The 26,188-nt window shown below is 37.4% G+C and overlaps 6 protein-coding genes across 6 annotated transcripts in view; 3 read left to right on the top strand and 3 right to left on the bottom strand.

The window, feature by feature from the left end:
- Nucleotides 1-908: 908 nt before the first annotated feature.
- On the bottom strand, nt 909-1,892 carry LOC134679161 (NADH dehydrogenase [ubiquinone] 1 beta subcomplex subunit 8, mitochondrial). Its single transcript, XM_063538033.1, has 3 exons — nt 1,718-1,892; nt 1,428-1,645; nt 909-1,197 (listed from the first exon to the last, which is right to left on the bottom strand). Exons 1-3 carry the CDS (start codon nt 1,806-1,808, stop codon nt 988-990), a joined length of 519 nt encoding a protein of 172 aa, XP_063394103.1. The 5' UTR covers nt 1,809-1,892; the 3' UTR covers nt 909-987.
- Nucleotides 1,893-2,152: 260 nt separating this feature from the next.
- On the top strand, nt 2,153-6,109 carry LOC134678273 (protein-associating with the carboxyl-terminal domain of ezrin). The gene is made up of 7 exons (XM_063536757.1): nt 2,153-2,490; nt 2,719-2,904; nt 3,538-3,677; nt 4,020-4,129; nt 4,247-4,576; nt 4,658-4,845; nt 5,118-6,109. Exons 1-7 carry the CDS (start codon nt 2,278-2,280, stop codon nt 5,895-5,897), a joined length of 1,947 nt encoding a protein of 648 aa, XP_063392827.1. The 5' UTR covers nt 2,153-2,277; the 3' UTR covers nt 5,898-6,109.
- On the bottom strand, nt 5,926-14,200 carry LOC134678276 (1-acyl-sn-glycerol-3-phosphate acyltransferase alpha-like). Its single transcript, XM_063536760.1, has 5 exons — nt 14,010-14,200; nt 13,784-13,917; nt 13,360-13,541; nt 12,923-13,088; nt 5,926-12,242 (listed from the first exon to the last, which is right to left on the bottom strand). The coding sequence occupies exons 1-5, from the start codon at nt 14,198-14,200 to the stop codon at nt 12,088-12,090; spliced, it is 828 nt and encodes a 275-aa protein (XP_063392830.1). The 3' UTR covers nt 5,926-12,087.
- Nucleotides 14,201-14,737: 537 nt separating this feature from the next.
- Nucleotides 14,738-17,636, top strand: LOC134678275 (large ribosomal subunit protein uL18). The gene is made up of 7 exons (XM_063536759.1): nt 14,738-14,876; nt 15,358-15,471; nt 15,580-15,729; nt 16,067-16,224; nt 16,412-16,570; nt 16,941-17,058; nt 17,402-17,636. Exons 1-7 carry the CDS (start codon nt 14,874-14,876, stop codon nt 17,594-17,596), a joined length of 897 nt encoding a protein of 298 aa, XP_063392829.1. The 5' UTR covers nt 14,738-14,873; the 3' UTR covers nt 17,597-17,636.
- A 1,066-nt stretch (nt 17,637-18,702) lies between these two features.
- Nucleotides 18,703-20,315, top strand: LOC134678274 (zinc finger protein ZFP2-like). The gene is made up of 2 exons (XM_063536758.1): nt 18,703-19,893; nt 20,077-20,315. The coding sequence occupies exons 1-2, from the start codon at nt 18,806-18,808 to the stop codon at nt 20,312-20,314; spliced, it is 1,326 nt and encodes a 441-aa protein (XP_063392828.1). The 5' UTR covers nt 18,703-18,805; the 3' UTR covers nt 20,315.
- A 533-nt stretch (nt 20,316-20,848) lies between these two features.
- LOC134678548 (ATP-dependent helicase brm) overlaps nt 20,849-26,188 on the bottom strand; it is a 41,131-nt gene continuing 35,791 nt past the window's right edge. Inside the window, exons 23-28 of the mRNA XM_063537135.1 lie at nt 25,716-25,901; nt 25,293-25,489; nt 24,431-24,556; nt 23,500-23,626; nt 22,187-22,364; nt 20,849-21,832 (exon numbers count right to left, since the gene is read on the bottom strand). Coding sequence (XP_063393205.1) covers nt 21,669-21,832; nt 22,187-22,364; nt 23,500-23,626; nt 24,431-24,556; nt 25,293-25,489; nt 25,716-25,901 — 978 coding nt within the window. The 3' untranslated portion in view covers nt 20,849-21,668. The remainder of the gene's footprint in view (nt 21,833-22,186; nt 22,365-23,499; nt 23,627-24,430; nt 24,557-25,292; nt 25,490-25,715; nt 25,902-26,188) is intronic.

Below are 26,188 nucleotides of genomic sequence, written 5' to 3'. Positions count from 1 at the left end.
TTTCATCTGTTTCAAAGCATCCCACTAGATGTAGGTGCTACCTAATTTGGACCAGTAATTTGTGGTTGACCATTAACCCTTAAATGCATGGTGTACGATGCAGCGTACATACATTACAAAAATATCTAATTTTATACATAATTAGATAAAATCTATTTATTCCTATATATTATTTCAATTGTAAAACCAATCAGTTTCCTGATTTTTTACTTAAATTAACGCAATATTTTAATTTATAAAAATTACATTAGTTTTAAGAGGAAATGTCGGAAAATTTGAAAAATCCAGAGTTTGATGATTTTTAGTATGTGATTTTGGACGCTTATTTTGGGGTTTGTAATTATTTTATATTTAAAAACTTTATCATAGGTGTATCTAAAATAGTGTATCTTTTTGATGGTAGTAAGATTTTTCATATATCTCTGATCCAAACTTAAGAACCTAGGATTTACCATATCGGTGTTGGTAAAAGCCCGAAGTAAACTAATAAGATTTAACATTTCGGGCTTTTACCGATCGGTATCGGTAAAACCTAGGATTTACAGGTAAAACCTAAAGGTTTTACCTGTATATTTAATTACCTGTATGTTATATTTAAAAACTTTATCATAGGTGTATCTAAAATAGTGTATCTTTCTGATGGTAGTAAGATTTTTCATATATCTCTGATCCAAACTTAAGAACCTAGGATTTACCATATCAGTGTTGGTAAAAGCCCGAAGTAAACTAATAAGATTTAACATTTCGGGCTTTTACCGATCGGTATCAGTAAAACCTAGGTTTTGCCGTACTTCGGGCTTTTACAGTGACATATATACATTAGATATAGGATATTAGAGCAACAATGATTGTTCCATGATGGGAAAGAAACAAAATTATAAAGTACAATATAATAATAAATTAAAAACTTTCAGGAAAAAAATTTAATGATTAAATAAGCTAACTCTCCAATTTAATTTCTAAACAATTAACCACATCTGAAAATAATTATTCACAGAAGGTATAATGTGGTCCATCTTTAGGGTACTGTTTGATGGTCACAGGCCTTCCCATCTTCATGTCTTCAAGGTAGAAGTACAGGGCAAAGCAACCTCCAAGAACTCCAAAGAACCACATAGCCTGGTACCATACAGGAAAGCGGGGTCTCATACTTATGTCATAGCGGTCTTCCCCAAAAATTTCAGCTCGGGCATGCATCTACAAAAGAAAAATTAAATTACTTAGGTATGAGTGCTATCACAAGTCTGTCATTTGACAAGCACTGCTGACATATTTCTACGTATATTAACCAATTCGCTGATACCTTCTATTTTAGAAAACCTGAGTGACGAGCCTGGGACGTCAGGCATTAAGTCGGTACACACTTAATGAAGGTAATCAATGTTTGTGATACATGCGAAATATGTTGCTGCTAGTAAATTTCTTACGGGTTCGTTGAAGTTCCTCTTCAGCTCTGGTTGATCGTATGGATAGAAGGGGTCTTTGGAGTCAGCACCGATATCAGGCATCTTTGGGTAGTCGCCATAACCCATTTCCTCGGGGTACGGGTGATATTCCTCTATGCTCAATCCATACTTCTTGGCTGCCGCTTCACGCTGTTCCAAGGTTACCGGGTATGGACCAGGTTTGTACTGATAATTCCAATCTACGAATAAAAGAAGTGACGTAACAACCATAACAAGTACAATTTATCGACATCACTTAAAAACGGACTTACGGTTCCGTGCAGCATTGCAAAATATTGCAGCCGTCTTACGTACTACATTTGGATTAGTTAGAATTGCCTTTTTCAGTAAAGCTGAAGCCATTTTTACTGGCCCAACCTCCAGTCCTGAAATATTTTTTCCTCGAACCGAACCTTCCAAAATCTATTTGACAGCGGATGAATAGACAGATAATGAGAAAGGCGGAATAATATATTCTACGTCAATAGTGCCAACATGTAAAACTAAATGGTTCAGACTTGGTTTGTACGGTAATCTGCCGTGTAGTCGTGTGGATGCCGCTATAGTGAGAGTGAGAAAGAGATATTTTGACTACACCAAGGTCGCGGTCCGGTACGGCCGTCTGTAGACACTATTTCGTTGAATATACGGTTGACGACCTAACGAAACGCAGCGCACCGACTGACACGACTCACTCACGACACAGACAGAGTGACAGAACGAACAAGGTTAAAATATTTAGATTATCCCGAAGTTTTAGAATACTGTGCCTGGTCAAGTTAATTTCATTTGCTAAATGTCTAAAGAATTATAGACTTAACAAAACACCCGCATGATGGGCAATGAGGGTTCACAACTAAGTGGTTTGGAGATTGAAGAGAAGGCAGCTGAGATTACAGACTTTTGGGCCCATTATAGAGCGACTATAAACGATAGTTGCAGTTATTTTAGCTTAAAAAGTGATGGATCCGTGTCTGTTTTTAAAGGGGAAGTGGTATCGGGGCCGCTGTGGACAGTGTCAACACCTCTGGAAAAATTCTCTAATGTATGTACTTTTTCCTGTTTCTTATCAATAAACAGCAATTTTCTCATTTAAATACCACGTAATATTTATGTCTGGTATAAAATGTTAACTCTTAACATTTGGTATATTGATAAGACTGTTCTTAACATTATATATCTCTGGAACTTAACTAACAAACTAAACCTAACAATATTTACAGATGATACAAAGCCACTACATTAAGCATAAACTGTTAATCCTTGTTTTCAGAACTTGTTGAAGTACAGACACCCATGTATCTTGCGCTATGTGTCAGCATGGCAGCAAAGATCAACTATTTACCTGGCCACAGAGTATGTGCAGCCACTGACACAGGTTCTTGGCTCCTTGACTCCTCTGCAGATATGCATTGGCTTGAATAACATATTGAGGGCATTAGTATTTTTACACCAACAGGTCTGGTTATTTTTATATATTTTAGTTGAGTCACTTACAAACTTTTATTAAACTTTTCTTGTGTGCTAAAAATGTTTAAAGCAAACATATTTTCTCACAGTATAAGAGTATTATCATGCCGCGATCAGAAAGGGATTAGAAATAACAGATTTCCATACACTTACGTCAAAATCAATATGGATTGACAGCTATCTCAATCCCTTTCTAATCGCGATTCAGTAATATTATGAGTATTATTAGGTTACTTAGCAACTATAAAGTAAACTATCACAGCTAAAGGAGTGTTGTAATTTTCAGGTATATGCATATATGTCTAATTATTTGACACACCCTAAACCCGAAGTGTCATTTGATTTACCTCAGTTGTGAGAGTGACAAAGGGTACATAAAACAATTAGGGCCACTTGTGGCACCCAGGAGCTTTAGCCGCCACTTGGGGTTAACCGGTTAAACCTGGTATTATTACCAGTACAAATTAACCCTGTGTTAACCAGCCAGTGACTAACCCTGGAAGGTTTGAGAGGCCCTTAGGAGTTTAAAATGACAGATTTAGATCCCAACGTTGCTAGCAAAAGTGGTAAAGTAGGGACCACAGTTGGATTTATTCATTTGGTTAATTTAACTTGTTCACAGGCTGGAATGTCACACAACAATGTTAGTATGCAAGCCATATATGTTACTGGAGATGGACAATGGAAACTTGGCGGCTTGCAGTATCTCTGCTCGTTCCAAGAGCTTACACCTGCTTATTTGAAGCATGCTCGGATACACAGGTGGTAATATTTATTGTACTAAAATATTAGTATTTTCTTGTACAATATATTTGAGCTGGTTTTAAAAAGCAGTTTGTTCTGCATATTGTAATGTACTTGAAAAACAAACTTATATTGTACAGTCACCAGCAATAATAATTATGTTACTCTTCGAAGGCTTCATAAATATGTGACCCGCTCTTATGGCTCTACTAATAACATCATGTCAGATGTTTTTGCGGCCTCCTTTGTGTAACATATTATTGCAGGTGACTATACATATTGATAAAAGCTTACTATGTGAGTGCACACTGATGTAATATTTGTAACCTGTCAGTAAATCATGTCAATTGTTGTCTTTAGATATGACAAGGCTGTAGACCCTAATGAGGATTCCCAAGAGGTCACAAAGAATGTGGACCAGTATGGTTTTGCTGCCCTTGTAGATGATGTCTTTGCTGGACACGAAGATGGTAAATTCTACCTTTTTTCAGTAATGCCAAAGTCTGGTAAATTAAGAAGACTTGCAGACCCTATACAGGAGCTCTCTTACCCTCTTTTTAACTGACGTATAAATCTTTTGTTTTTAGATCAAGTACCCCATTTAAAAGAATTTAAACAATACTGCAGAAATAGTCTTCAACATAGTAGCCCTGAGATGCGACCCGGTCTCTCGGAGGTCCTTCAGCACAGCTTCTTTAATCACGAATTTATTTCTATTTATAAATTCCTTAATTTCCTACCCCTGAAAAGTGAAGAAGAAAGAAGCGAATTCTTTTCGACCATTTTAGAGACACTTAAATGCTACCACGAAGAAACTGTTGCAAAACAGTTGGGTGGTCTGTTACTTTCTAGATTAACTATGTTAGACCAAACAGCAAGAAAGGATGTAATACCATTCATCTTGAAACCAAAGCACGGTAATAATAACAGATATACTTTACTAGTGTTATTACCTATCAAGAAACAAAGCATTAAAATATCTCCTCGTTTTTTTCCAGAGCGGTCACAAAATTGTGAATACCCCGGATTTTTCAGTATTAGCGTGTTTAAGGAACATGTTAAACCAAGACTTATGCAGTTGTTTGGAGTTCGGGATAGCCAAATACGGATGTTGCTGCTAACACATTTTTCCAAATATGTTCATGTATTTTCACACGAAGAACTCTCCCAACACATACTTCCAGAGGTAAAAAACCGGACAAGTGCGGGTCGGACTCGCCCACCGAGGGTTTCGTACTTTTTAGTATTTGTTGTTATAGCGGCAACAGAAATACATCATCTGTGAAACGGTTCATGAGATACAGCCTGGTGACAGACGGACGGACCACGGAGTCTTAGTAATAGGGTCCCGTTTTACCCTTTGGGTATGGAACCCTAATGTTATGGATTGTTAAATAGCATAAAAATAAAAAATTATATAAATATATATATTTAAAAAAATATTTATCTTTGTTACAGTTACTGCTCGGAATCAAAGACACAGATGACAACTTGGTAGCTTCTACTCTTATATGCTTGAGTGAACTAGTACCTATATTAGGAGCTAGCACAGTTATAGGCGGCAAGAGGTCCAAATACTTTACCGACGGGCGCCCCAACTCAAAGAGCAGCCCTCACGCACCGCCGCTGGGCCGGACCCCTGATAACACTTTTACACAAAGGAAGTCTCTCAAAGACTTATCATGTTCCGAAGAAATATTCATACAAAATCACGAGAAGGCTGAGGTTTATGACAATGAGAACATCTCACATTTGATTGAAAGGCCTTCACCGGTGGGTGGCGAGTCAGTAGAAATAGAGACTGTTAGAATAAATTCGAATGTAGCAGATGCAAGTGAAGACGATTGGAGTGACTGGGACAACACGAACAACGCAAAACACGCTGCATTTAATCATCCGGATATCAAGGAGTTTGAGGATATCCCTCTAGCCGTCAGTAGCGAAGTCACAATTAAAAAACCATTGGTTAAATCTTTACTTCTACAAAAAGCTGCAATAGAAGCAAAGAAAAACATAATTGATATTTCAGAGTTGGACATAAAGAATCAGAAATTTGAAAATATAAAGAAAGCTGCGGATGAGTTTGATTTCTTTGCGGACATGACCCCGGTCATAGAAAAAGCAACAATAATTGCAGTCGCGGCCGACGCTCTCTTGTCGTCCAGCAGTAAACTGAACTTTGTCCCGGACGACGGCGCCGACGAGAGCGAAGCCTGGGGGGAGAACTGGAATGACTAGATCACTGGTTACCATTCAAACACAAACATTCGGTAGAGTATTTATTGAATATGAGACAAATTGGTACAAGCTATATCAATCATAATGAACTGTTCATTTGTTTCCTAGATGAAATGTACATATGTATTATAGAATATTAAGGTGGAAACACAAGAGGTACTATGGATAGACATATGATTGTAATTTATTACATATTTTATTATTGTTTCTTTTATATATATTTTTATTTATAAACAATTCGTGATAGTAGAAAGTGGCATGTAATTTATTATCAATGATCGCGGGACACTTCCTCATAAAATTTGAATAAGGAATCATGTTTAACGTTAAGTCTTACACTATTGCATTTAAAAGTTTAATCGAGAGTGTACCGTTACGGCAAAAATAATTTCGAAATCTATACAAGCTATATACACGTATATAAGACTCAAATCCTGCTTCACCTACTCTAAAGTTACTCAGGAGAAAATTATGAATTGTCCCATAGATACAATAAAATTTTAGTGAACTTTTAGGTACAGTCACGGACTTTAATTGCTGATCCATTTAGGGTTCACTTTACATTGGACATTTAGTATTGACAACTAAATTAGCTTGAACCCTAAATGGATCAAGAATTAAAGTCTGTGACCGTACTTATTACTAATGATGAGGTAATAAATATTGTGGAAAGACGAGTAACAAATGTATTGTCGTATATATTCAAAAGCACTCTATGTTAAGATGTGAAACTGAAACATTATTCTTAGTAATGTCATTGACAAACTTGAATGCACAGTATACCTATATAAAATGTGGCATGTACACTGTACGGTACTAATAGTATATAATATCTACACCGTATCTCATAACTCACAATCTATGTTGATTTTCTTGTCTCATATAAGAGTATATTAAACGATTGGGCTTACATTTCGTGCAGTAGGTGCTGGTAAAAAAAAAGTGCAATATTGGCTCGTAGGTATACTGTCCCATTTAATTTTGGGGTATCTTCGGATATGGTATTATTTCTGAAATCGCAAAAATCTAAGAGCGACACTTACAAAGACGCCTTAAAGCGTGTCGTACAAACTGCTTCTAGTTTAGTGATAGTTCCGAAGTTAGGGTAACTTGCACCTTAATTTGAAAATTGTAGTTAACTATAAGTCACTAAAACACGTGTATTAATTTTCTTAAAATCAGACATTCCTTACTGACGCTGGCCGTGCTAAAAAGCCGTACGATAAAGTGTCAAAAGTGAAAAATAGCCCAAGAGTCATTGTAGTGTCATATTATTTGTTATATACACTTTAATAAATTATTGCTACTTATATTATTGGTATTTTATTTATTACATAATTTATTTTTACGTAAACTAATCATCCACTTTACGAAAGTAAAGTGGATGACATATCTTTCCGTCAAGTTCGATTAGAACTTCAAAATATTATTAATAAGTATGTACAGTCACCTGCAATTTCATATTACACAACGTGCAACAATATTTGACACGATCTTATTTGTAGAGTCATAAGAGAGTGTCACATATTTTTGCAGCTTTCATAGAGTAACATATTATTGCAGGTGACTGTGCCATCGTCTACACTCTCGGTACTAATCATTACTATGACGTAATTCCCAAAATAACTAAAATGAGTATCTTATGCTATTGGTTAGGCACCGTATGCATTGGCAATGTGCACTGTTGCTTTGCTAGCTTAACAAGTAATATTAAGTCACAGTCACGTTATGGTTTATGTTTAACGAACTGATCACAATAGCATTGCCCGTGCCTTTTCCCGCCTGGGGATCAGTACGTATTATAATAAGGTATTACGAGTATACATCCACAAAGTGAAGAAATCAACAAACTGAGGCAGCCTATGCCTATTTATTCCCAAAGTTCAAGATATTTTCAATTAAATCTAATTCAAAATGGTTTACTAGTTTAACTGTGGTAAAGAAATCAGATTTCGCGTTTACAAAGTAAGTAAGAATGTTATTGGATATACCCCCTTGTTCATATATAGCTAAACCTAACAAGATTTTTCTGATTTCCTTTCGTCTTCGGTCACCTTCGGTGGTAACGCAGCCCTTTCGGCCTCGACACCAATCTTCTCATAAAAAAAGCAATCGCTGCTGGTCACTATATCGACGATGTGTAATCACGTTTTAAAAAAGTTACTTATACGAAAAACTGTTAACTAAGTAGAAGAATAAATAATGGAAGTATACAGGTTTCGACTGGAGTGACTAAAAAGTGGAAGAGCCATTTATTTATATGAAAACCTGGTTCTTAATTATCATGCCCAGAATCTTACCACGCTAACTTTAGACAAACTTGGCACTAAGATTGCATACATATCCCTATCAGCTCCATAACTTTATGTAGCACTTGTAACTTAGCGTGGTCCGAGTCTAGCACATCCTGCTTCGCCAATCCGACAATCCGACAATCCGAGACCTACCAGACTTGCAGGACTAGCCAAGATGACAACCGTACATCGACAAACGCCAAATGAAAATTGTATCATAACAGATTCTAGGAAAAGTACATATGATTGGATTGTCGTTTTCTATCAACGATTGTCACATTGTCAGCTTGACTAGGCCCCCAGGTCTGTGGCATCCGTCTTACACCGTGCACGAAATAAAGCACCAGATAATTATAAGAAAAACAGATGCAGTTATTTTTAAACACAATTTCTATTTAATAATTCGGATAGGTATATAAAAAGTAGATGAGTTGGCCGTGACGTCACTATACTCGTTTTCATATAAATTCCATATTACCAAATCGTTTTGACAGTTCCAAAAAAGCTGTTTTGACTAGTACGAAAGTAGCCTATTGCAACTAATTTTATCAAAATATTTTTGTTCAAGCAAATTGCTAATAGGTAATAGGAAAGACCCTTATTTAATAATCGACTAGTTCGTACACATAAGGAAAAACTTATAATAACTAATAATAAGTAATAATCAATAATAGGAACTGGATAAAAATATAGCCTTTAAGGTAACCTTTAATACATGATTATTTGATCGGTTTCTATCCACAAATTTCCAATCAATAAACTTAAAAAGTCGGTATTATGCTCTTATTATTAAACTTAAGTATAAAACAAACAAATGGTATGGATTGGTGAAGGAAACTTACATGTTTCACATAATACTGTAAATAATGAAAATACTGGTCAAAGCATAATATAAATAAATTGAAAAACTATTAAAACCAAAGGTAGACCCTGGCTAACGAAAGTGGAGCCCAAGAGCCAATCCATGATAAATATTTTGATAAGGTTTTAAGATTTATTTGAAGTTAAAATATTAATTTTTGAAATTTTTTTTATTTTATGTAGACATTTAACCTAAATTAAATATTAAATATATTACAACACAACAACAACAATGGACAATTTTACACAGATCGACCTAGTCCCACAGTAAGCTCAATAAGGCTTGTGTGGTGGGTACTAGACGACGATATATATATACACATATATATAAATACTTATATGTACATATAGAGAACATCCATAACTCAGGAACAAATATTTGTGATGAACACACAAATAAATGCCCTTACCAGGATTCGAACCCGGGACCTCCTGCTCCGTAGGCAGGGTCACTACCGACTAGGCTAGGAGGCCGTTAAACAATCAGGACAGTCTACCTCAACACAAAGTAGCGTTTGACGCGAACTTCGTCGTTATTGCAGATGGCGCCACTTACAATTCTCTAGTCCAGAAATATATCACCGTTTTGTTTTTGCAGATTAGCAGTTTTTATTAATTATTTTAAACATTTATAAATACTTTCGTTAACCAGTTTCTAGAACATTAACATAGTACCTAAATTCAGGGACTGATGGGTCACCTCTCTTGAGGTGCGGGAGTTTTAATATCAAAGTACCCTGTTCTTTAGGATTACGTTTATTATTGACTGACACGCTCTCTCACAACCTCACGAGCCAAGACGAGACCTTGGCCGAAACACAGCCGATTGCAGCCATATGACACTTAGCCGGCTTAGCCGATTTAACATTTAAGTAGGTAAGTACTCATATAATATCGTATCAGTACATTCTAAAGTGTTTCTTATATTTAATAGCCAGAAACTTGGGTTTATTTCTTTAATAATGTGATTTTTATTATTAAATTGATTAGATCCTACATTAACGTATCTATCAGATACTCGCGTAGTACCAGATTTTAATTTGCGTATCTGATCGCCAATAAAATCATACGTTTTCGATTGAAAGGTACCACATTGTCGGTTGATTTCAAATTAAAAGCTTTATAGAAATAGCGCGATAATGACACCCGACCCTAAGTACCCTTTTGGTTGAAAGCGGCACAAATGTGTCTTTTATAGTTATCCTATAGATAGAGCACTATGTATAATTAAATTCACTTTACTATGTACCACTAATTCTTACATCAATGTACTGTCGCCATCAGATATATCGGAGCGGCCAAGGTGTTCACAATATCTGATCAAGCACTCTAACGCCTTGACAATAGAGGTGTGCTCAGATATTTGTGAGCACCGATATATCTGATGGCGACTGTACATATTATAGCTGTAGGTACAGCATTTACTTTGATTAGCGCTGACAGCGCTGCTAAAGGGCCACTTAGGCGTGAAATAGCCTTTACTAATAGTTATGAAATGAACCTTAACTGCAAATGAATAAGGTCTGTGAATGATTAGTGAAATTCTTCGATGTTAGTGTCACCATGAACTCTTGCACGTCTATATGTTTTTGTAGTAAGCTTTAGAAATTAATCTTGCCTAAGTAGCCCTTCAGCGTTCAAAATTAAGGTACTATGGAAATAACGAGATATAAATTTCGCAAGCTCGTATCGCGCGTATAAATTACAGTGCACTTGCAAGGTTTAAATCTAGGAGTTACTTGTAAAGCACGAGCTTGTGATAGTTATAGCTCGACATGTTCTATTGCAAGTATCATAATATACAAGCATCGGTTTGCTTAGAATATTGAGTGAATAATCTTAAAGGCTAATATTATTTGAATAGTTCGCAGTCATAAATACGTATAGATATGTCATTGCACAAAGGCGAGTGATTTAAACGATAGTAGTCGTTTAACGTCACAATAATATGTTTTATTCTGCGCCTTGGTGAAGTGACTTAGCTATAACACTACCGTTGGAACTCGCCTTTGAGGCTTGTCTAACGGCGACATCCTACCAACGCTACTTTAGCTTTATTAAACCTGACCAGGAATATATGATCACTGATTCACTGGAACTATTTTTTCATATTATAATGAACTCTCACCTTACATGAGAATAACAGCGCCTTCTTGACAAATGATCATATATTACTGGTCAGGCTTTAATAAGCTTTGTCCACACCAGTCCTCAGAGAAACAAATGGCACCAATAAAGTCACACTTGTTACCTACCACTAAGGTTCCATTCTCAGTTGATACCACGCCAATAATGCGTGGTACTGGTAAAACCGAAGTTTTGTCTATCTCCCTCTTTATCTCTCACATGCGCAAGAGCGACAGAGAGAAAAAAAGAACTTCGATTTTCGAGATTTTTTATAGGCTTATGCGAGATCAATAGATAGACAATATACTGTATGTTTTAAAACAACTAAACAACTAATAACACACAAAAAGTGCCGATTTAACTAACGAGTATTAACAACTAATAAATTCATAAACAAACAGCTCAAAAATCTTTGGTATGCTTTGGCTAGAATTAGACCTCTTGAAAACGTAATACTACTAATTTAATAAAACTGAATTACTAAAATTAATCTAATGAAAACGATAATACATTATTTCCATCTTGTAGGGTGTTTACCCAATGATAGCCCTATGAAGTACCGTCGCAACTGCTTAAAATAAAGGCTAATGGAGTTATTATACTGTTTACAGTTTACCCTACGTGTCACACCGCTCTCACCTTTTCTATAGAGTAGGCTTAGATTGCTCACTCCATAACCATATATGAGTATTCTTACTTAATAATAATAAGTTGAATGGTTGGGAGGTATGGTAAAACGTATAATAAATAACATTAAAACTCGCTTAAAACTTAATACCTATTAAGCTTAAATCTTATTATAAATAAGTCGCAAAGCTCGGTTAAAACTTATATTATAAATGGGTTTTTTATCTGAGCGAGTACTCTAAGCCTACTTATTTCTATAAGCCTTTTCTAAGAGCTTTAAATTATATAGCGATCTTCTTCTGCATGACGAGGTCTTTGGAGCTCTCGTTAAATACCTCAATCATCTTCTGGCGCGCCATCTCCGAGAGCACCTCGATGTCGTCACGGGTCATACCCTTCGTAGGTATAGGCGGCAAAGTTGTGATCACTACCTTTCCTGAAATACATTTACATAAGCTTTACATTATGGTCAGAGCATATCTGCTGCGAATGTGTCTGTGCATTACTATAGTTCGTATTTTTTGCATTAGAAATAAGATAAACAATCTTGATGTGTCTTTTAATTGAAAAACACATTTTAAAAATAAGATACGGCAAATATGTAACATTTATGAATCTAATACGATCATTTATATTTTTCTGCTTTCATAAGTAATAGTTACTCATTTTTAAAAAGCCTTTTTGAATTAAAAGACATGTCAAAATCGCTTACCTTCTTCCAAGTTCTTTCTAATGCTAAAAAAACGAACTATAGTGCTACTATTTGTGGAATAGTAGAACTGAAACTGAACTGAAGGAGTAGAGGGCGTGCACCCAGTAGATGGTCAGATGTGGTCCAAAATAGAACCCAGACTTCGCTCCAGGCAACAATGCAGATGGCCGAAAATCGAGAGGCTTGGAGAGCAGTGATAGAAAGAATACCCATAGGAGTCACGTCCCTCAGACATGAGGTCACAACCAAGAAGAAGAAGAACTGAAACGGTTGAACCGATTCGAGCGCGATATAGTAAAATTCTTGTCTGTTACCATGTTTCTTAGTCCTAGTTCTCTAGGTGGAGCTGAAAATTAATTTAAAATTATGAAAATATCATAGCACAATGTGTGTGTTTGACTCACCTGGTTCAAAAGTTTTGGTGTCACTGTCCAGAAAGTAGTACTGGCTGAATACAACAGGCATGATTGGTATTTGAGCATCAATGGCTAGGTAAAACGCTCCTTTTTTGAAAGGCTGGATGCTGCCTTTGTTGAATCTTGCACCTTCTGGGAATACCCAGAGTTTAGTCTACGAAAATAAATTTATTGCTTAGCAAAACGTTTATTTATATAGATACCAATAAATAAATGCTATTAGGCCAGTCAGTATTCATAATAATAGGTATAATCGCCGGTAGGCCGAATGGATTTCTAAAAAAAATTGCCTGGTGACTGTGTAGATGTAATAAGCGCTTTTGTCCTGTACCAGCTAGTAAGGCTATGGAGTCCTACAAGAAGAGTATAATAGTGTAAAATAAACAATCAAAAAAGTTAATACAACCAGTAAGCCTTTTAATCACCTTTTCTTGAATAACACGCTCAGTAGCTTCCCTCATGAGCTGACGAGCTCTGTCAGTCTTCAGACGGTCAATAAACACCAGTCCTGATAGCCAGGCACCGAACCCGAATGCTCCGGTGAACATCAGCGGTCTCTTGGCAACCACTGTGCAGCGCTTCATCCGAGGCCACATCTCAAACATTCCTAAATAAGTAAAGGAGATGATTAATTAAATGTTGGTCATTTTCTATGTCAACTAAAAACATTGACAACTTTAAAAGTACTAATAAAAAACTCAAAAAGATATAATATATTTAAATATATATGTACCTGTATAGTACAGTCAAAGAGGATTAATGGTACAGTGTAATTTAGTTTGAGGCTGTTTTGACATTATTGATTTACGTAGCTTTGTTGCCATTTATTTATTTACATATTGTACTGACCTAGAATGTCAAGAGAGCTCTGATGATTGGAAATGACTATGTAGCACTCCTCGCTGTCCCAGTGCTCCAGACCTCTCAACTCCCATTCTATTCCCACAATATAAGAAGCATAACGGCAAAACCTGGAAGCAACACTGTGCACCACGACATATAAGAATATATTTTCCTTTCTAACACTTAATTATAGATTGACATTCAAGAATAAAAAAAATAATCGATATCTTACACTAAGTTAGTTACGTCGCGGGGATATAGAAGCACTACGGGTAATAAAACGGTGCAGATCACTAGCACATATACATAATATAAGAAAAACTTCAAGTAATATCGAAAAACATCACTTTTTTCGTAAAGGAAGGGCAAGGTAAATATAAAACCCGCCAAAAATAATTCAGGATACGAATAGGAGGAAGCCATAACGAAGAGTGACAGCTAGAATAAAATGTTACAAGAGCACAAATATACGATATTGCCAGTATATAAGTAATGACGTAATGACATAAAGGTTTTACTCACTGTAGAGAAGAGCAAGAAGCAAATTTGTGTCCACATCTCTTTCTCGCTCTCACTTATGGGTGCGGTGCTCCTAGTGAGTATTATATTCTTTGGTGCGGTGCACCGTGACCTCGGTGCTGTGTGGTGATGTGTTAAGGCTTTTAGTATTATTAAAGCTTTCTTCTAAATTGTTTAACTCTTAAGCGCCCTCCAGACTATGCGCGTGAATCGCGGGCGAAGCCGCGAACACGAGTGTGGAGTCTAGTTCGCTGATATGCGAAATCGACTCCAGACTCGCGTTTGCGGCTTCGCGCCGCGATTCGCGCACGAGTGTGGAGCGGGCTTTAGAGGTTTTAGTTTATTTCGTTAGTGCTCTAATAATTTTCACCTTCGATTGGTCTAATGTGTTAGTCGCCTTATTTCCTCAGTTGTTTATGGTTTTTATATTTGAGAATCAAGGTGTCATGTCAAGCTAGTTAAGCTGGCAACTATTGAAAGAATTGTCAGTGGTGGTGGACGTGTTTAAAAAAGCTTTCTTTTCCGGTGGTGTTCTTGAAGTGAATACCACTGTTGCGGACTTTTAGTTAAATTAAAAATGGTGAGTGCTTATAGTTAAAATATTGCTGAAAGCGCGAATAACTAAGTGTGTTACTGTGTAATTGTGTGATAATTTCTATTATATATGTGTGATCATTGAAATATAACCAGATTTAGTTGTCCGCCTTCCATTATACGTATTGTGTATATCGAGATACCCGTTCATTGTATTTAGTTGAAAATACCACGCTATAGTATTTAGTATTTCTGTGCACTTGTGGTTCTTGAATAATGGTGCGTTTTCATTGTTTAAACAGTACATTGTTAGGTTATAACCTAAATGATGAAACACCGACACATGCGCGTCATCTGAGGCCACGGAAGATGCAGAATTGACCTGAAGTGAGATGTTCTATCAAGCTGCAGTAATGTTTTGTTCTCGACCGTGGCACATAGTGATTATAAAGTGTCTCTGATACATTAAATACGCTGTAGTTGATAAACTTGTTTCGCAAATGAATTCTAACCTCTAGTTTTTCTAGGGTTTCGTGAAAGTGGTGAAGAATAAGCAGTACTTCAAGAGATTCCAAGTTAAGTTCAAGAGGCGTCGTGAGGGCAAAACCGACTACTATGCCCGCAAGCGTCTCATCGTTCAGGTAATTACACTATACCTGGCTTAGCTAAACATTGTATAGCGATCGATTGACCCTGCCTGTGTTGCGAGTTGTTTATTGTGAATTTTAACGTGTATCGTGTTATTTTAGGACAAGAACAAGTACAACACCCCCAAGTACCGCCTGATCGTCCGTCTCTCCAACAAGGATGTGACCTGCCAGGTCGCCTACTCCCGCATTGAGGGAGACCACATTGTATGCGCCGCATACTCCCACGAACTGCCGCGTTATGGCGTCAAGGTGTGCTCATTCATTTGTTTATTATGACTTCCAAATCTGCTATACTCATCTTTGTATATAAATGTCTAGGCTAATATTCCCTGTGCGTAGTTTTCTAACCCAACTCTTAGCACGTGTTAATTATATCACGCTGGCGCATTACCTGTCGTGTTTATTAAGAAGCTCGGTATAAAATTTATATGCCTTTTAGTAAATGATGATTCTGAACGGGCGGTCTGAAGAGACGTACAAACTCACAACACCCTGTTGTTATATGTTCATTTCTGATCAATATTACTACTTAACAATCTTCAATACCTGGAATCTTTGCTAGTACTGACAAAACATTGTTGTTTAGGTCGGTCTTACAAACTATGCCGCCTCCTACTGCACTGGTCTGTTGCTGGCTCGACGACTGCTGCAGAGGCTAGGCCTCGACTCCCTGTATGTGGGTGCCACACAAGTCACTGGTGACGAATTCCATGTACCAGAGTCTAGTGGACCGAGCGCTTTCAGGTGAGACTATAGCCAGTAACATTAATTATTACATCCATATTTATAAAGTGATGACAATAATACGGGCGGACAGAGAGCAACGTACAAATGCTAACAAATCATGTTGATTGTATTTACTGACTATAAAAGGCCTTATTAAATAAAAATTGTGCATTACATCCTGTACTAATTGGTTTAATCTCTATAGATGTTACCTGGACGTGGGTCTGGCTCGCACCACCACTGGCGCAAGAGTGTTTGGAGCCATGAAGGGTGCCGTTGACGGTGGCCTGAATGTACCTCACTCTGTCAAAAGATTCCCTGGTTATGATGCAGAGGCAAAGAAATTCAATGCCGATGTTCATAGGTAAGACCAACAACATACAGTTGCAGTAAACTTATTTATACATCCAAGTATAGTTTTGGCTCTATTCATCCACCAAATAATACTTTGTTGATTATTTGGACAGCCCTATTAGAGCAACATTATTAACTAGCAAGGTTTTTGGTTGTCGAAATGTTAATATTTAACCTTTAAACCGATTTTGCTAACAAATTTCCTTTTCAATAAAGTAACCAGCCATAACAGCCACCCTCCTATCTAATCAGCACCTTACTATAACAAAAAATAGGTAGCTAATATTGGAGGGTGGCCAATCTTAGGCAAGTAATGTTAGAAGATACTCCATTCATGTAACTAATGTTTCTGACGAAATATTGTATTTATCATTGTCCAGGTCACACATATTTGGTCTTCATGTTGCCGACTACATGCGCAACTTGGAGCAAGATGACGATGATGCATTCAAGAGACAGTTCGGCAAATACATCAAGAATGGTGTAAATGCTGATGCGGTAAGTTTATCTACCTTGTGCAGCACTGTTTTTATAAATAAAGATGCCCAACTTCATTTAGCGCGATTCCCTTTTAAGTTCTTATGTTGAAATTTTTATTTTTGAATATTTGACCTGTATTGCAGTAAAGTCTTACAAACGTCTAACCAAATTACTGTTTTACAATCAATATGTGAACAGTGTCGAAGTTAGACAAAATTACTTGCAATAGCAAATATCTTTTTGATTGTTTTCATTCAAAGAGTCTCGTTTATTGCTACATCTAAGCCCAAACTAAACCTTATCAAGCCAATACAACTAGTTGTTTGTCATCATGAGTTTATATTTATCCTTTTTTGTGTAGATTGAAACCATCTACCAGAAAGCACATGAAGCCATCCGCGCTGACCCATCACATAAAAAGAAGGATAGCAAGAAGGACCCGGCCAAGCAGAAACGCTGGAACAAACGCAAGCTCACCGTGGCCGAGAGGAAGAACAGGATCAAGCAGAAGAAGGATTCCTTCATCAAGCGTCTGCAGAACCAGGCAGAAGCTTAGTGGCATGTAAAAGTATATCAATAAATGCCATTGGAGTCGATTTTATTCGTTTTATTCAACCCCATATATGTAATATACTATTTAAGCTAGAGGTAGAGTCTGTTCGGAAAGAGAAGAGTCCTGGAATGTATTGGACCCCATACGTTCCACGACTCTTTCCGTACAAACTAATTGGGTGGCTGGGGCAGAAAGTAACAGCCTTTTGAGTAAGCGGTTTTATTTTTTTTATAAGTTTGAATTGAATGCAATTGACCAGTTTCTCCCTACGCTCAAGATTCTTAATTAGGATTCATTGTTTGCTCTATTTTGCAACTGATAGATTTATCCGTGCCATCACTGACTGACTGCTGTGACTGGACCAAAGAGCATATAATCACTACGTGACTGGACCATACAGGACTGACGGGGACGCAGCTAGCTAGGTTGTTTTTTTTTTATGCGTATTTAATAGTCTCGCAACAAGTTTTGTTTCCTTCATTAGAATAAAAATACTGTTGGGGGAAAAACAATACTAATAGCATAAGAATAAGACTGAAGATGGATGACAAACGACTTGATTGCCAAACTACTTATCTATCATGGTATAATATATCTACACAAGTCATGGAACGCAATAGAAACTGGTTACTTTCTATGAAATTTCCATTCCCGTACCCCATTTTCATTTGTCTAAGTACCCGTTGTGTTCATTCATAGAGTCTGTTCGGAAAGAGAAGAGTCGTGATATGTATTGGGCCCCATACAGTCCACGACTCTTCTCTTTCCGCACACTCTATAAACATGTAGATTTTATTATAATTCTAAATAAAGCCATCAAGCTACGTGATCGAAGTGAGTATTGTATTCTTTGATCAGCAATAAGCACGGCAATGTATACGTTAACCTCCTATTGAGTATTATATTCTTTGACGTAAACACGGATGCAAAATCTAAAAAGAAAAATACAACTCTAGAATGATACGAGTATTAGCAAACAAAAATGCTCTTCAAGTCTGTCATAATTACAATAATCGTTGGAATATCGTATCTATTAAAAGAATCTTAAGAGCTTATTTCGATTGCAGTTGTATCATTAATGTAACTTATATTATAATGTTGGTATTTTTTTGCTAGACGAGACGATCTCATCAAAATTAGTTAATTTAAGCAGCTATTTCTTATATTTAACTATTATTCTGTGCTACCATTTACTTTTACTTAAAATTGAATATGTATAGTTCAAGTTCAAATTTATCTATGTGCTCTTCAAGTATGTGCCGCATATGTTTAATCAAAACAAAAGACCACGCTTTAAATATTTTTGATGATAATGAAGAATCTAAAGAAATTCGTAGTAAGATATATACATGTTTTCAAATAAAACTAAGTCCTGAAAAGAACCTACCCAATGTGATGTGCGAGAATTGTATAGATGAATTGAATATAGCCTATAAATTTAGATTAAAGTGCTTAACATTTGAAGAGAAATATGGCAATTACCTTAAAGAAATTAAGGAAGAGACGGAATATTGTGGTAATGTTAATAATTTAAAGGAAGTTGATAAATCTGAAGATGCCCCATTAGACACAACTGAGGATAATTACGATATTTATGATCATGATATCACATCAGATGATAAAATTAAGATTAAGTCAGAAACTGATGGTCATAGTCGAACATTTAATGTCTTTTCTCTTTCTGATACTCAAAATAAATTTCAATGCAGTATCTGTCATAAAGTATTGAGATCAAAGGTATCTCTAGCCAAGCATAATGTATGTATGCATCAGAAGCGTAAGCATGCAGGCAGAGTAACTGGCAGTGGAGCTTCAAGACGTTACCACTGTACTAAATGCCCATACCACACCCCCCACAGCCAAACATTAGTGAATCATATGCACAGGCATGATGGGGTGAGGCCGTACCAATGTGAATGTGGGAAGAGTTTTACACAGTCCTCTAGTCTAGCAGCACACCGCAAAACACACAGTCTTACTACATTCTACACCTGTTCCACATGTGGCAAGCAGTTTAAACATGCCTTTTCACTCAAAAAACACTTATTAGTCCATGAAAAAGGAAATTTCAACTGTGAAATTTGTCACAAAACTCTTAAAACAAAGAAAAGCCTGCAGGATCACATGCACCGACATTACAACATTCGCAACTACAACTGCGAAGACTGTGGAGATACTTTTGTTACTTCGTCCGAGCTGCAGAGCCATCGGTTAAAACATAGTTTGGAGAAGAAAGTTGAATGTCACTTGTGTGGATACAGAACTAATACCAAAAAGAGTTTGATAGTCCATCTGAAGAGGTAAGATCAATAAGTAAATGCCTGTGAATGCTGAACATTAATTTAAAGAATTTCTCTATTTAGAAATTAATAGTAGTAGGGTCTAATAATAATTTGCATATTATGCTTAAGAGACCCAGATTAACATGTTTTGCTTTTGAATTTGGATTTTAATTAATGAAATTGAATTCATTTTGATTTCAGGCACGCCGGCAACAAATCATTCAAGTGTGGCTCCTGCGACTTATCCTTCTACACTGGCGGGGACCTCCGCCGCCACCGGCGCGTCCACTCGCGCGAGAAGCCGTACCCGTGCCCAGCGTGCGCGGCGCGCTTTACGCACAGTTCGTCGCTTAACAAGCACGTGCTCAACTTGCACCACGTACAATACCGGTGGGCTGACTTCCATCCGCGGGACTCTAGGAAGATATTGGCTAAATAAAATGCATTTACTGAAATTGGTTTTATTCCTTTCATGTGTGTGGTTGTGGTGTTCGTAAATCGTGGTTCCAAACCATCGGTTGTGCTATATAAAGCACAAAAAATAGTTTAAAAAATTGGAAATATTTTGAGTGAAAGATACTTTATCATTCATAGACAAAAGGAATATGTGTTGTGTGTTGTGAACACATTTGACTCATTAAATGCACAACAGCCGGTCATAGGCCATAGGCAGCGGACTGGACGCAAGCGGCGTCAGATGCGGCGAGCGGCAAGGCAATTCATACATTGTGCTAGTAGACCAAATGTATGTAAGGTCTTAATTTGCCTCTTGCGTCCAGGCACTCTAGGACTAATGTTTACTTACTATGGGCTGCAGACAAACCAAACTGATAAAGCACTTAGACTCTGACCACGCTAACTTTGAACATATATCCCTAAGCTCCATAGGTAAAATTTCGCACGAAAACTAATAAACCATCTCTTCTATTACAATTTGTCCATGAAATTAAGGGATTTTAAATAAAACAATGTATTGACAGAAATTGATTTAATTATGCCAAAGCACGCATATAACTAGTCAAGTTCATACTACATTAAATCTTCCCTTAATAAAATTCCTACTACTAAATTCCTAATGAAGAAAATATTCTTAAAAAGATAGTCAATACGAAAATGTCATAGCGCATTTAAGAAAGCATGGGGCTATATTTAATTCCATTTTATAATATCATTATTACGAATTTTAACCATATTAACCGCTAGAAAATCTAAATCAGCTATACTTAGTCATTAAATATTCATTATGTTTACTTAAATTTCCTGAGATTTGTCCTTATTTATACCATTTCATATTTTTTACTTTTACCATACATGATTCAGTCATTTGCCAATAAAAAAATTCATGAAATATTTTATATAGTGAATAATTTCATAACAATGTCTATTTGTAAAATGGTTATACATTTCAGTTTAAATAGTCTAGTAAGTAGTCCAGTCACTAAAAGTGAACTAAATGGCATGCAAAGTCAAACAACAATTCGCGAGAATTAAGAGCACACAAATATGACACGATCATGAATCGTAAAGTTGACGAAATATAAAGTGTTCAAACTTGTTCGAGATATCGGCACACTTTATACTTCGTCAACCTTACTATTCCGTCGCCATGAACTGATGTTTGACTTCGTACATCTATTTTAGTTCAGGGGTCTGTAGTAGTCCAGCATTGAAGTAGGATATAAGTTAAATGAGTAATATTGTCGTGTGACGGTGTTCGCGGCGTCGCGCAGTTCCTACGGTGCAAGTCACGAGTCTGAAGAGTCGGACGAGTCTGGCGAGGCCGCCGAGTCCCGCTAGTCCACCTCGAAGTCCTCATCGTCGGAGATGTACTTGCGCGGCTTGCGCTTACGGCCTGGCGTGCCCTTGCTCTTGCCCTTCAACTTGATCTTCATTTTGACGGAACGGCTCGACTCCTCGTCTGATTCATCCTCCTCTTCTGCCGCTGCACCCGACGGAGCTGTTAAACAAACATTAACGTTAGATTAGATCGTCATTCAGACTGACAGATGGGGATACAATAACTACTTAAAGCGACAAAATAAAAACTTTTAGCGTTGCGAAGAAGTTAATCCAATATCACAGAATAAATAATAGTATAGTACTAGGTACAGAAGATTCACTCTCAAACAAAACGCGTCTGTTACGATTAGGACAGATATGACCGCTAGGTGGCTACATCGCCACGCGCGGGTTATGGCTAGCCACCAAAATTGGTGTGAGACGGATGTACCTGTTGCAAAGCGACGAAATCGCGGAGTGAGCCACGCCTGCCAATATTGTAAGTTCATAGTCAGATCTTCGATAGGCGTACCTTTCTCTTCCTCCGATTCCTCCGAGAGCTGGCCGGCGTCGCAGCGGCGCCGGATCTCGATGAAGGCGGTGCGTAGCCGCACCGAGTCGGCGTAGATCAGCGACAGGTCGTCGTTGTACGCCTGCGCGTTGGAGCACAGCGTGAAGAAGTCGCGCTCCAGGTCCGCCAGCTCGTTGTACTGAGAACACATTGAGTTTATAAGGCCCACTTGTACTGTTCCACTAACCCGGAGTTAACCGGTTAAACCGTTAACCCAGTGTCAAATTCTACTGGTGGAGCATTCCATGAAATTGTCTACCGTTGTCCCGTACAAACACGAAGTTTCTGAAGATTTAAAGGTATAAGAGATTCCTTTTCTATGACAAATGGTCAAAAATATGCACAGAAAAATAATCGCCTACTTTAAATGCCGAGAAAAAAGTCGCAACACAGGAAATAAAATGCGTTTGTACGGGACAGCCCGTGGAATGCTCCTGGTAACCAATGTAACCTAAGGTTTAACTGGGTTAGCGGAATGGTGCAAGTGGTCATCGAAAATAGTTAGTTGCTAGTCGTTACCTCACTACCAGGCGAACATCTACCTAAGAATAAATTCGACATGCTTTCGTGACAGCTCGAAACATGCTGACCATTTATATATATTTTCATCAAAATCATCAACCACACCACAAAAACAATGTCACTGGTGAACTGTTTTTCAAGCATAATATAATCTAACTCACAATTAATGACCAATGCATGACATGACATGAAGATATCAAGATACCTTTCAAAGATGTTTGTCAAAATAAAGTTCAGTAGTAAAGAGCCTCGCTATGGCCCATATATGGTGGAAATATTCGCTGTATTGGTAACGGTCATGGTAGCTCAGATGGCAGAGCACTGTACTAGTGATCCTGTGGGTTCAAGTCCGACAAGGCATTGAATTTTTGCCACTTTTTGGGGTTCCGTACTTGAAAAGGAAAAACGGAACCCTTATAGGATCACTCGTGCGTCTGTCTGTCTGTCCGTCTGTCACAGCCTATTTTCTCGATAACTACTGGACCAATTAAGTTGAAATTTGGTACACTGGGTACACATTATATAATTTTAAAATACATAGGTTCGAAGTTATTTAAGAAAAAAGCCGAAAAATGACCATGCCCCCTCCCTTTATCTCCGAAACTACTGGGTCTTAAATTTTGAAAAAATACACTAAATAGTTATTTACCTGTAGATGACAGGAAAACCTATTAGAAATGTGCAGTCTTATGTACGGAACCCTAGAAACGCGAGTCCGACTCTCACTTGGCTGGTTTTAATTGAATAGTAACCTTTCCATCCTCAATCCTGTTGAGGATCTTCTTGATGTCGAGCGGTTTCTTGATGATGTCGTAGTAGTCGGGCAGCTCGCGCCGGGACGGCAGCTTCATGAACGGCTCCGACAGCACGCGACCCGATCTGCACACATCGGAAACAATGCTTTAGCCTCCTAAGGCCCTACCTATATTATTATTTATTCAGTTCAATGAAATTTCAATCATATTCGATTGGAACAGAGTTGCTTTTGCTTTGTTTCGTTCAGTTTTTGAACAGCGCAAAATGAACTCTATTTCCTACATTGTAGGTTCAAATTTCTGTGGAAAATTTTGCATTTTTCATTTGTATAGCTGGGCCTTAGGAGGTTAGTACCTCAAAATCAGCTAATCTTTATGAGAATTTGATGCTATCACAGATAAGAAATTTATTCTAACTAAACAGTTTATAATATGCTGGTCGTAATTTGATATGTGTGTAGAAAGTTATTTGTTTTGCACGGGGGCAAATTGTTGTTTAACCGGTCGTGCTAATATTGATACCCGAGCAAGCGAAAGATTCCAAAATTGAATAGCGAGCGGTTCGAAAAACGGAATCTTGAGCGTTGTGAGGGTTTCAGAGCACGAGGGTTAAACAAAATTTGCCCTCGAGTGAAACACACATCTTTTCACCACACCAACCCGAAGAAAATATTAACTGTAAGATATCAAAAAAAAAAATCGCAATGAATGTTATTAAATAATTATTTATCATTCAAATTATAATTTAAAACTTTTAAAAGTCAATTCAACCAGCAAATGTAAGAAAACAACTCAAAGTTGGCATTTGATAACTTTGCTCCTTCACATGTGAATAAAATGCAACTTTGCTATTGGTTTTTAAACAATCAAGAGAGCCTTTACCAGTTGGTGTGGTGAAAATACTATTACAGTTATAGTAAGTACTCACTCGTCAGTATAGTCAATGACTTTCTTCATGACGTTCTTAAGTGTCTTCTTGAGCTGGTTGGTCTCCGTTTTGTTCTTCTTCTTGGACGAGCTCGGCGCGTCCTCCTCGTCAGAGTCCTCTTGGCGGCTGTCAAATCCAATGACAACTTCAACATGGCTTTCACACATTATAGGTACCGGCAATATTCCTTAGCACGGAATACGCTACAAACAAGTTGAGTTTGAAATTATAATGCCCAACCGGTGTTAGGATTTACAAGCAATTTCAAATTTTTAATAAACCCATAAATGTAACTGTTGACACCTCATATATTGTGATTTGTAATCCGTGAAACGGTGTAGGCTGTCGGGTAAAAAAAGTAAATATTTCATGGCACCTAACCACATATGACAATAGGGATGAATGACACGTGTTGAATTTTATAACAAAATCTAGACATTTGATCCTAAAAACCAACTCTGATCGATTGATATCTTAAATGAAAATTTGTCTTCGAGCCTATTAACTAATACAGCATTGCAATGAAGCATTTGAAAGAAAGAAAGAAAGTCATTTATTGTAAAAACCTTCTACATACAGCGCCATTTCATTTATAAAAAAGAGAGAGAAGAACTTACTCACTAAAACACTTAAACCTAGTTACAGGGTAATTTCTAAAGTAAATGTTACACAGAAATAGACAAGTCCACCAGCAACGTGAAAAAAAAAAGAAAAGAAAAAAGGAGTAAGATAACTACAAAAATTAAATTTGAGTTAGCGCATCCTGATTTTTATGTTTCTCTGTTCAGTATAAGTTTTTATTTTGTGTTTGTGCTCACGAATAAAATTATTTCTATTCTATTCAAAGGTAAATAAGTGTTACCGTCGCTTGCGACCCTTCTTCCGTTTCTTGTCGAGCACTTCGTCGTCGTCCTCGTCGTCCTCCTCCTCGTCGAACTCGTCGTCGATGGCCTTGAGCCACTCCTTCTCGGTCAGCGAGTCCGTGTAGTCCACCTCCTTGCGTTGCCGGGTGCCGCGCCCACGTATCTCGTCTTCGTCGATGAAGCTCCAGTTTTGGCCCTGATGGAATAATGCACGGATTTATACATACAACTCAGCAATCTCTGACCAACCTCTGTTCAATTTTCTCTTTCTAACAAACACAAATGGCAGGGGCAAACGATTATCAACGGCTTGTTAGAGTTGACAGACGTCAACGCCATTGGACAAGTTTTTTTCGATTTCAATTTCATTTGTATCGATGGGGACACGGTCTGGAAGGAGATCTGCGTTAGTTACCACTCACCTTGTTGCAGACGACCTCGTCGTCGTTCTTGACCAGCCAGTCGGGCAACTCGGACTCGTCGATGAGCCGCGTCTGAGTCTCAGTCTTACGCCGCTCAATGTCGATCTGCTTGAATATCTCCAGCTCCTCCTCCGAGCGAGCTATCATCTCATTGATCAGGTCGTCGTCGGGCAACTCGTTTTCTTCCTATTAAAAAAGTTGTTTTAGAAATTCTGTAGGAGCACAGACCCGGTGGTCTGCTGTGAGCCGTTGTATTGAAGATTGAAGAATTAAGTTAAAACTAGCAGAGCATCAATTATAAACGCGAAGATGGCACCTGCAGCAGTGCCGCAAACAGAGATGTCACAAAAACATAATTGATATGTAGGTAGTTAAGTAGTTGCTATTATTGAAAGAGGAGTACTTCGTGTACAGTGTCAAAGCATTTAATCGACACAATTATAAAACTTAAAAAGACATTACGAATGGCGGCA

The sequence above is a fragment of the Cydia fagiglandana genome, chromosome Z (assembly GCF_963556715.1).
Source record: "Cydia fagiglandana chromosome Z, ilCydFagi1.1, whole genome shotgun sequence".
NCBI classification, from domain to species: domain Eukaryota; kingdom Metazoa; phylum Arthropoda; class Insecta; order Lepidoptera; family Tortricidae; genus Cydia; species Cydia fagiglandana.
The sequence above is the reverse complement of the archived record's forward strand: the minus strand, read 5'-3'. Positions and strand labels throughout refer to the sequence as shown.